Source organism: Malus sylvestris, chromosome 15 (genome assembly GCF_916048215.2).
Source record: "Malus sylvestris chromosome 15, drMalSylv7.2, whole genome shotgun sequence".
Taxonomy (NCBI): domain Eukaryota; kingdom Viridiplantae; phylum Streptophyta; class Magnoliopsida; order Rosales; family Rosaceae; genus Malus; species Malus sylvestris.
Window position 1 is genome coordinate 30725474 of NC_062274.1, and position 11965 is coordinate 30737438.

At 36.7% G+C, this 11965-nt stretch overlaps 1 protein-coding gene across 4 annotated transcripts; it reads right to left on the reverse strand.

The window, feature by feature from the left end:
* Positions 1-2352: 2352 nt before the first annotated feature.
* LOC126605447 (phosphoglucan phosphatase DSP4, amyloplastic) lies at positions 2353-10870 on the reverse strand. Of its 4 annotated transcripts, none has more exons than XR_007616958.1 (16): positions 10727-10870; positions 10558-10630; positions 10418-10462; positions 9642-9744; positions 8768-8844; positions 8598-8674; positions 8322-8402; positions 7832-7964; positions 6316-6375; positions 5803-5859; positions 4848-4943; positions 4028-4087; positions 3795-3902; positions 3057-3234; positions 2827-2866; positions 2353-2638 (listed from the first exon to the last, which is right to left on the reverse strand). XR_007616958.1 is itself a non-coding variant. In XM_050272851.1 (15 exons), the coding sequence occupies exons 1-14, from the start codon at positions 10750-10752 to the stop codon at positions 3103-3105; spliced, it is 1128 nt and encodes a 375-aa protein (XP_050128808.1). In that variant the 5' UTR covers positions 10753-10870; the 3' UTR covers positions 2353-2866; positions 3057-3102. The 4 variants fall into 4 exon arrangements, 2 of the variants coding, with proteins under 2 accessions (XP_050128808.1, XP_050128807.1); XR_007616957.1 differs by having other exon boundaries at positions 2353-2646; XM_050272851.1 differs by having other exon boundaries at positions 2353-2866.
* Between the last annotated feature and the right edge of the window lie 1095 nt (positions 10871-11965).

Genomic DNA, 11965 nt, shown 5'->3' on the forward strand with positions numbered 1-11965 from the left:
CATCTGCTTGAGGAACAGATAGGGCAAGTGCGAAGGATACAAGGAAGCATGTGGAGACAAGCGTAACAGCACACGTGCCGATACATCCATTACTCTGTCAAAAGCAAAAGTATCCCATATCAGCAGGGTGGAACGTACTCTAGATTTGATGGACTTGTTTTGACCCTCAAATTCTTCAGTCGGCCTTATACTCTGGAGGAAACCAGAAAACCCTCCAGCTCAGTTCAAGAATAAGCCTGTGGAAAGTTACTTCTTCAAAAGCAAAAGTATCTCATATCATCTCTTCTCATTTTTCTTCTCTTTATCCTTCATGCTGCTGCAAGATGGGGAGAAGGTGAACAATCAGTCGGAGCTCTGATTGCTTACCTTGTTTGTCACCTCTTTCAGCAGACCCCCTAGCTCGGCGACTTGGGGGACTCCTACTACATGGTTTGTATCGCGCTTGACCAAGCCTGAAACTACAAGTAAGCTTCAAGTGAAATTGATACATTACCTTGTGCATCTCCACCAATTAAAGATACCACCCCTGGATGGAGGAAGAGTACTTCCAGAGAAGATGCCACATCTACCTATGAGACAGATAAAGCAAGTCAAGACGACACCACACTCCGATACTTAGAAGTTTCGTGATTACGAGATCATTCTCCCACAATATTTCCTAATGTCATTTGTACTAAATCATTCACTCGTACTCACTAAAGGAGAGCTTGAACCTATGTACTTGTGTAAACCCTTCACAATTAATGAGAACTCTTCTATTCCGTGGACGTAGCCAATCTGGGTGAACCACGTACATCTTGTGTTTGCTTTCCTATCTCTATCCATTTATATACTTATCCACACTAATGACCGGAGCAATCTAGCGAAGATCACAAAAAGCGACCGTTTTCGTTACCTATGATCTATCTTGCAAGAGAACGGAGAATTAGATGGAGATCTCAACCATAGAATACGAGCTGGATGGAAAGAGTGCATCCGGCGTGTTGTGTGACCGTCGTAGGCCACTGAAGCTCAAGGGAAAATTTTATAAGACGGCAATAAGGCCAGCGATGTTGTATGGCAGAGAATGTTGGGTGGTGAAGCATCAACACGTAAACAAAATGGGTGTAGCGGAGATGAGGATGCTTCGTGGGATGTGTGGGCACACGAGAAAGGATTAAGATTGGGAATGAGGAAATCCGAGGTACAGTAGGAGTAGCCGAAATTGTAGGAAAGATGAGAGAAAATCGGCTCTGGTGATTTGGACATGTGCAAAGAAGGCCGACTGACGCTCCGGTTCGAAGATGTGACTACGGGACAGAGGTTCAGGGCCGAAGGGGTAGAGGAAGACCTAGGAAAACTTTGGAAGAGACTCTAAGAAAAGACTTAGAGTACTTGGATCTAACGGAGGACATGACACAAAACCGAGCGCAATGGCGTTCTAGGATTCATATAGCCGACCCCACTTAGTGGGAAAAGGCTTTGTTGTTGTTGTTGTTGTTGTATTCTATTGCGGTTCGATTCAATTTCGCGGTTCCACAATTTTTATGTCCACCCTTACTGGAAGGCTTAAAGTATAAAAACTTTCATGGTTAACCTAAATTTTTTGGGTTAAATTTTAAATTCCTAAGAGTTGGAGATGGACTTCGTAATATAAATAAAATCATAAGGTATGAGAAATTATCTACTATTCAAGCCTCTATGGACTTTGTAGTATAAATAAAATCACAAGGTATGAGAATCACTCTCTCTCTCTCTCTCTCTCTCTCTCTCTCTCAATTTATACAACATTACCTCCTGTCATTTTGTTATCAAGTCACCATTAAACGAATAAAATTCTTCTTTACAAACAACAATGGCGTTAGTAGATTAACCTGTTAGTTGTTAAGAGAGGAGAATCGGTTGGGATTGATTCTGTACCAGAGTACATATGCATAATTACTTTCCGTCACTACGGTAAAATGCCATCATCATTTTTGAAATACAATAAAACGCATACCACTAAATTATACGTAAGTAGCTTTTTTTTTGCTAAAATAATCTTTGAGATTGTCATAACTTCTCACTTTCACATGATCGTTCACGTGAGTTTAATGAGAACATCGACAACTTTTCATAGAAAAACCAAAATGATTTACGATGGACAAACTTAGAGTCCACTTCTATTGATTTTCACTTTTAGAATCAAAATAAGAGATTTATGTTAATCTCAGGAATCATTTTGGTCAGGAAGACTAAACAATACGACAATGTTTAGGTATGGAATGACCCTTGAAAGCAATATTAACCGAGATGGGACTCAAAATTTAAAGTTAAAACCCTTCAAGATGATTTTTTGCATTCAAAACAATTAATCTCGTCAATAATTTGGCAGAAAATAGAATTTCGACCCTTCATACTTTAGCCTGACATTAATAATAAACGTATTCAGTTTCTCAAATGCGTCCAAATGTTAGATCACTCCGTCTAACACCGGACTGAAAGTTGGACTCATGAGCCCAAATACTTCATACTTAAGCTACATCATAAATTATAATTCAAAAAAACAACAGAAAAGAAATCATAAAACAAGCTCACCACTAATAATCGGTCACTTACAGTAACCCCCAGAATTCCCCAATCTCTATTAATCTCTGCAGAACGCATCCTACCATCATCTCTACAAGTCTTGAACCCTCCAGTAGTTAGGTTTCGGGTTTACGGATCAAACAAATATAAGTAGAATTTTGTGCAAGTAGCAAGTATTCAATATCATAAATCTCTCGACAAACTCGCATAAATCGAATCTACTTGAACCAATAATCTTGAAGCGAAGGCAGTGGAAAATTCAAGTTGAGCAGGACTTACCTCTGCCACAAGCAAACACAGCTTTCCTATGTTCATCCTCCTGCAAAGATCTCTACAACATTTATCAGCTGTTTCCAATCTCCACTCATAAATCAGGTCAGTCACTTAAAATTCTTCTCCTTTCTATTATTCAATTGTTGCTGAAATACGAATTTATTTTATTGATCATTAACTATACTATACCACATTTATTTCATATATGTTAACATGTGATGTTAGGGAACTCGTACAGTTACTACTTTACATGCTAGAACCCTTGTATTGCTCTTTTGTAATTCACTCATCACTGGGACAAGATTCGAGGAACCGTCTTATTTTCAGTCGTTCCTTGGTTGTAAGATGAGGATCATCACCGGTCATCCTCTTCCGTATGGCCGCACTTTCACTGTTAGGATCGTCCTCAACAACCTGCAAGAGAAGCTCAGCCAATGAGAAGAAACATGGTGCGATCTGGACAATTAGAATCCGTTAACCATGAGCTCAAAGGTTCCTATTCCCACAGAGTATGCAGCAAATTTATAACTTCCTTTCCAATTTCCCTGAAACATATCTGGCATTATTTTACAAAGAGAGAAAGATATCTGGAAAGTTTTTTTATGGCCAGTGGTCACATTGCCTCCTTAAGACTAAAACTTATGCGCAAACAAAAATTTCCAAAAACAAAGCCCTGACGGGCATTTATCTCAAGATTTTACCGTTTTATTCTTGCCCACGATAGGCAAAAGAACCTCAAGATTTTCTTATAAAAGAATATATATTTATATCTTCCTTTTATTTTTATTTATTTTATTTTATTATTATTATGGGTAAGGGGGAGGGTTCGAAACTATTACAATAGTTTAGGGGAGGGGGGAGTTTCGAACCAAGGACGCATGAGTAGAAATCCAACACCCAATCCACCAGGATAGGATATCTTCCTTTTATGTTCTTCAATACTTACGAAGTCCAGACTCAAAGCTGAACCTTACATGAACATAATTGTTGACATGGCCATCCTTGTTGGGAGAGGTGAAAGGCTCATGCTTATTGTGCGTCCATCCACCATCAATGACGTATTTATATTCATATCGTCCTTCCTGTAAAGCATGAGTTTATTTTAATAAGGTGGGCGATGAATGCAACATTCAATGTGTTATGAAAAACCCATGTTGAACCTGGAAGACCAAACATAAGCAAACTTTTGATTCAAAAAAATGCTCACCGGCAATTCCCTCTTGAGAATCCACGAACCCTGTTCCTTATTAAACTCTAAAGGAATCCTCTGGACAAGCATCACAAGAGTAAATCATAGATTGAAAAGAAAACATGTATCACCGAATTTCCAACAGTTTGAAATTACAATATCTTAAGCATTCAAAAACACTATGTTTCATTTGTCCACCATAAACACAGAAATGCAAATGGAAAACTTCTTGGCCATTACCCAAAGAAGAAGCAACTACTTTTTCACAGAATTATTCAAGTCAACAGCGGTTCTGTTCTGATGAAATTTGAACAACTCCATGGCACAGAAACAATCAATCTAATGCACTGCTTATCATAGGTTGCACCACAATGACATATTTTATGTTTTAGTGACCAGCGATGAGTTTACAAGTGACATCTGTATATCCCATCTAATAAGCCACTACTAGGGCCTTGTCTTTACAAATAGGCCAGACAGCTATCATTCAATTACTTTACTAGGATATGCAAAATCTCCTTTGAACAATATGTATGCGGCAACTCTACTCGCTGCTTGGTCATGAAGAGAACCACATGTTTTCTTAAGGTGCGAGCATCTCTTGTACATGATTATATACATACAAATTTCTTACAAGACTAATCTTCCCCATCATCTCTATCACATTTATATGAAAAATGAGCATTGGGAAGTAATACCCAAGAGTCAGTCCTCATTGATCAAAACCATCCATACCATACTACGCATTTAGAGATAGCATGCACTATACATTAAAATCACAGTTTAAAGCTATATCAAACATTAAAAGTCTACTGCTAGGGTTGAAAAAGGTTATTACCTGACCCCATCCAATATCAAGTCCTGAGATTTCCACTGTAGAGCAATTATCACCTCCCCAAGTCAATGTGACAACCCTTTTTGTCATGCTTGTAAGCTTTATGATGAGAAGATATGTGACATATGAGTTTTTAACAAGGAAAACTAATGAAAAAGGCGTGAAAACTTTGAGTTTTAACGATAAGGACAAAATAAAGGGTAAAGTGAATAGTACCAAGATTGACTTTTTAGTGTAAAAATGTGGTTTTTCGAGGAAAATTAATGAAAAAGGCTTGAAAACTTTGAGTTTTAACGATAAGGACAAAATAAAGGGTAAAGTGAATAGTACCAAGATTGAGTTTTTAGTGTAAAAATGTGGTTTTTCGTTAACAGTACCGTGAACTTTTCGTTAAAACTCCCTTTTTAATAACTTCATATTTAATAAAATAAGATTGATATCAGATCAAATGAACTTTGTTTTAGAAATAGATGGAGGTGGTAAATTAGGCACCAAATCTAAGCCTAGATGCTAATTGTTAAATTCTTTGGGTGGCAAGCATATGCACACCCTGGAAGTTCAGGTGGTTGGTGCAAGTTTCAGTAAAACAAAAGAAGGGAAAATAACCACCCTACAATAATTTAGATTACTAATGAATTCAAACATCAATAAATTAAAAGTTTAAAACAATCACCAGCAAGCATTTCACCTGGCAATTTTGGGAAGATATTTTTGTTAAGGAATGTAAATTAATGGCTTGTAAAAGAATGGATGTATTACTGTGTTGCGGGTGAATATTGGTCTAAACCTTCTATTAAAGAGAGTCACCATGCACTTGAATGAAGTAACAACATGCACCCTGAAACTTCTTACTATATCATCATATTTTCAAGTTGAAAATTGATAAACTTGAAAAACTGGAAAACGACTTGCGCAATTATTTATATGAAATGACATTAAAGAAACAATATAGACTCACAATATCTGCAGTAGCATTTTTTATAGCATCCAGTTTTGGGAAGCACGCACGTTTGCTCTGCATTAAATCCAGAAAAAAGATAGTTCTGAGACGTTATGAAGTTCCACATTAATTAGGCAGTACAGTTGCCCACTTTCCCATTTGCTCAAATTAGCTATCATATCACTGATTCGAACTTTCTGAAACTTTTTTCTTCAGAAAATAGCAATGTCTTACAACTGCATAAAATTCATGAGTGGTTTTAAAGATTCATATTCAAGGTTCTCCTGACATAGTTTCGTGAATCCAAAACTTGTCCAATATCAATGACTGGTTTTATGTTAGAACGATCACCTGTCATACAAAATAAGCTTCACATTCAAGGTTCTCCTGGCATTTTTTTTTCTACTTTTGAGAAATAACTTGGAACTTTCATTTTCAATAAATAAAATGTACAGGAACTCTTTACCAACAAGATATGCTGTATTGAATATTGATAAATTAACCATCGGAATATGTCAAAGAAATAGTTACCAGCAGTAAATTGACAGCATCTGTAAGTTTGTATCCCTGTACCCAGAACATGTAAGCCAACTGCCATCATAACAACATTCAGGAACAGTGTTAAAACGAGATAACCGACACACCATGCTGATCTGTGTAATAGACAATCCAACAAGTATATGAAATGAAAGTCACTGCCTGGAAGTTAAAAACAACTTGATGTTACGACTAACGGGAGCCTTCTCAACAGTTCTCACTGTTTTTTCTTACATTGAAGACTATTTGGATATGCATTTACTTGTGTATGCCTGTCTATCACTGCAGGCTTCATACGACTTATATGATTTTCCAACAAATTTTACTACATTCTTGACTGGGTACATTAGCATTTCACCAAGCCTTCTGAAATAAAACCAATCATTGTCCATTGGGCAAGAAAGTTAGCTTATTTCGTATTCACTTTATAGTAATTTAAGTAAACTGAAAAGGCATTAGACGAGCACAAAGGCTGGATTGGCAGCAGAAAGAAAAGTAAATAATCAATCAACAATTTTTATTATTTAAATTTGTACAGGACTAAAAGTTGGTCTTGACAGGTTGGTGGCGATCTGTCAAGAGGCCTGAAGAAACTGTCAGCTCTAAGGATGCTACAAAAGCTAAATATTCAGCTGCAAAGCAACATGAGCAACTACAAAGACAACAAATTAGCCGTCTCAGGGGTCGCTACAGTAAACAAATCAGCTCCCCCCCCCCCCCCACCCCCCGGGTAGGTTAGTTTACTAATAAGCATGTTTTCCATACCTGGCAGTTTCTTGAGGCCTTTTGACAGACTGTAAACACAACTAAAAAAATTCTTAACAGGATTGGAAGCAGTCTGTCAGGATGGTTCAAGAAACTGCAAGGTCTGCGGATGGTCTAAAAGAAAAAACAAAATTTTTAGCTGCAGGGAAATATGAGACCCCACACGGAAAACACATGTCGCATGGGTTCACTACAATACAGGAATCAGCTTGTCAAATATCAGTGTTTTGCATTTATAATGTCAAATATCAGTGTTTTGCATTTATACTCCCACATTCTGTCCTTATACAAACAGTATGTGCTTTCCCTTGTATGTAATCTACTAAACGTACGTTTTGGCTTTGACCAAAAATATTCCCCCACTTTATGTTAATTTACTAAAGCCTTTTCCCCTTGTTCATTTTCCCTGGTCAATTTTCTAAAAGTATACCTTGGACGTCAAACAGGTTAATTTGAATTTGTATTGAGCTAAGCATTCATTCTGGCTGAAAAAAAAAAAAAATAAGAGGAAGAAGTCGCAAAGTACTAAACACAAACACAAATGTTGATGGATGAAAATATACATGCCATTGATGCCAAAAGTACAAACACATAACACTAATTTATGTAAGTAATATAAATTGATAAGCGGGTGGGTGAGCTTCCATGTGAATGGTTAAATCCATTAGTTCCATAAGGTGTTTGCTATTTTGCGAAAACATTGGGAAGAATAACATTACTTTCAAATACACCATTAACAACATACCGCAGCTGCAGGAGCTCTTCCAAGTCCAGCAGTGCAATGCACATAAGTGACACCTCCATTTCGATTTATGGCTTTATATAATTTGCTAACAACAACAGGAAGCCGGAGACGTAGGTCATATGAATCAAAGTCCCTGCAACATCAGACATTAGCAGGCTGCATGTATGAAGCAACTATATATGAATGTGTCATGTGTCCTAATGTGCGTGCACATACAGACTCTCCACAGAGAGAGAGAGAGAGAGAGAGAGAGAGAGAGAGAGAGAGAGAGAGATGATATAGTAATATGCAATGGAAATAAAAACCTGTAAGTGAAAGTTTATAAACTGGTTATTGATATTGTTCTCCAAACAGAGCAACAACAAAAAAGATCATTCAATATAATTGTCACAGAATTGGGAAATAGAAACTGAAGTTAACTGCTTCAGAAATTCATTCTAGAAAAAGAACAAGAATAAGAGAAACACCAATAATTTTTCAAATAACGAACCTTATTTCAGCACGCAAGTGTTCAATGTCATCAAATGTGTTGGCATACTCTCGAATGTCACCGATGTCAACACTAAAATATCTGGAAGTTCTAATTAAGGAAATTGTAGTTTAATTTTCTTCTAACTAAAATTATATTGTCACAGTTACCCCAAATGGCAAACACATTACACATATTACCTCATGCCTAATGAAGTGAACCAAGTGAACATACTTTTTTCCTGTAATGAGTTCTATATGTCAAAAGAAAACTTTGAAGACAACATATTCAGGATACTCCAAATCTGAATCTTGTTGCAAGCAAAAAATGGTCTTCACGCCGATGCTTCGAAGTTTGTCAACATCTTTAGGTGTCTGGTTATAAGTAAAATAAAAATACTCAGTCTAGGAAGCTTTAACAATGGATAAAAGTTGTTCATATGGCCAGTAAAAAAAAAAAAGGATCACCTGTAGGCAAGACCCCACAATCAGATCTGGACGTATGAAGTCGTAGTTCATACCTAGCTCATGCCTATAGGTCAAGACTGCATCAAGATTATATGAGAAATTGTTAGCTACAATGACAAAAACAAAGTAACAATAAAAATTTACCATTGGAAGAAATCAATCTAAATTTTAGACACTGCACACCCTCTAATCCATATTGCCAACACTCAAAAATCTTACATTGTCATATCTGGTTTCTCAGTATATCGAGTCATGCCTATGAAAATTTTAAGCATTTAAGGGCCTGTTTGGTATCCTATTTGAAAATTTTATCATTTCTCAAAACATTTCTTAAGAATATTTCTTGAAAAAAATTTCTTTAAGATTAAAAAAGGTGATTGGTTTGCGATTTAAAAATTTTAAATCTTACAACTTAAACTAGACAAAGAGATCTAAAAAGAGGGTCGCAAGAGAGGGAGAAAGAGGAGAGGAGGAAAGAAAGTAAGATATGATTGAAGGAAAGAGAAAGAAGGGAGAGGATCGGATGAGATAGAAAGGAAGAGGAGTGAGAGAAAGAACCAAGAGAATGAAGATAGCGGATTGGAGGAGAGACGAAAAAGGTAAAAAAAAGAGGAAAGAGAAGGAAGAAAAGAGAGAGATATATTTGGAGTGGGAGGGGAGGAGTGAGAGAAAAGAAATGAGTGAGTTTAAGTTTAAAAACTCTAAAAACTTACTTTTTATGTTTTTAGAGAATAGACTATATATTTTAGTTAGTCTTGAGTTCAGTTTTTGAAAATAGTCCTACCAAACAAGTTTTTAAGGCCTAAAACTTGAAAATTGTTTTCGAATTTAAAAAGTTGGATCTAAGTAGAGTACCAAACAGGCCCTAACTTACCAGCACCCATGGCTTCTGTCATGTTATTACTATATATCTCAGACTTTTCCTCTTTCGCTTCAGCACCACTCGTCTCAGCACTAGAGGTGGAACCAGAAATTGCCTACAGAGTCACACCAAGTAGCATGATCGACGACAGATACAAGACAACACGTCTCAAAAATTGAACAACCAATCGAATTAAGGCATGCATGCTGCTCATCCCAATTACTCTACAAAAACACACACAGATCCACAGAAACTACTTAACATAATTGGGCCATCACAGACAAATGATATTATGTCAAATGAACGGTGTCTATGACTTCGCCCTGTTGATGTTTAATAATGCACATAGTTCATACCCGATCAAGTACTACTGCCATAACTTGGAGGTACAAATTTTGGTGCAAACGCTTAAACCGTATGCGGGTTAATTTCATAGCGCATCGACCATGAGTCCATTATCTACTTCTCCTAAACCATAACAATTCACCACTTACTTTAGCAGCGTAAACCAGTAACAACAGGCTGTTAACTACACTTATTCAAATTATCTTCTCACAAACACCAAACACCAAACTCCGAATTCGGAAAATGATACAGCTGAAGTAATCTCAATTACAAATGACACAAAATACATACATAACTATTAGTCTACTTCCATCTCCCATACTCAAACTTTCATTAACACGAGAAAAAACAAATTACCCAAAAAAGAAACCAAGCCAATAGAGTAAAAAACAAGAGATCCAAGCATGAAAATATCACACAAATTTTCAAAAACCTTAATCTACCTTCACAGCCATGCTTCTGGGTAGATCGATGCAGCTCATCGTTCCCTGCATTTGAGCGAGAGAAGTTCATAAAATCTGCAAAACATTTCACACCACGCATGCATACGCAGATTATAAGTAATGGAGATAGATGAGCATACCAGAGTTGCGATAAAGAAGGAAGGCCTCCTCGTGGGATTGCTTCCGAAGCTCCGGAGAGGAAAAACAGAGGATCTGAAATTTGAAGGAAAAGAAAAAAAAGATCAATTAATTGGTAAAGAAAATTAGTGAATGTTAACGGAATATGTGCGTAGGAAATGGATGAGAGACCCTGTCAGATTCTGGAGACAATTCATCTCTGATCACAGGAATAAAAAGATAGATCTTCTTTCGAGCAGAGAGAGAGAGAGAGCTCAGTGTTGAAAATGAGGATATTTTGTTGGGTTTAGTTTATATCAGACGTTTGATTGGTGGAATAAAAAGGGATCACCTTTTCGGAGATTCTCAAAAATGCCACTATCTAAAAATGAAACGTCGATATGTGAAACAAAGTAGAGACTGTTGCAGTAACAAATTTGCATGAACGGTCCCCGTTTTTAGATGAGACTGGAAGCAACTTTTGCATTTTTCCTTTGACAAAAGCAATTGCCATGTGTTACTGTTCACATGAAATACCAAAACTATTAAATGTCTCCGTTTTTTGTGTAAAATTTGACGCATGAGGTTTGTAAAAGCAAAAAGGACTAGATTAACACACTTTGACTCCGATAATCCTCAAATTAAAGGTGGAGATGCGTTGGCCATCATCAAAATGGTGACGGAGCTATAAGTAATAATTATAAACAATTAAATTATCATGCACGAAAAGTCGACTACAACAACCTTCCCATTTGGGTACACGGTAGAATTTAACCTTATTATTACAAGTCACATCATGTTCAGAGCATCGTAGTACATGCAACAACGCAAACAATATGTGTTGTGCAAGCATAACCGAAAGTTTGGCTATGATTTATTACAACTAGATAAATAAAAGACAGAAGTAGAATCACCCTACCTCATAGGAGGAATGCGCTACTGCCAAGCCCACTCGTCGTTGTTACTACCACCTTTGCCTCACTAGGTTCTGAGGGGCTAAAAACAAAATGCGAGTGGATCATAATCATTTATCTAATTAAATTCATTTGAAAGCACTAATTCCGGTTTTAGAAAACTCGTATAGTTTATAGCTACATACTAGTATCTACTACAATATATAGTTGAGAAATGCATGCCAATCACACATTAGAAATCATACCTGAGAAACTGCAATAGATTACTAGCATCTACTAGTGCGAGTACATGCATCTGTGTGTACACAAACGTCTACTTGTGTATTGTTAGCATCTACTAGCTAATAAATTTACTAGTGTCTAATAATACTATAAACACGAAAATTCCTGTAACGAATGAAACGAGAACATGTGTACAAAGTAGATTTGTATTGATGAATTGTAGGGTTACAATCTCTGTTCACAATTTTCCTCCGATTCAATCTTCAAATTTGATGTAGATGTGTAGGTTGTTAAT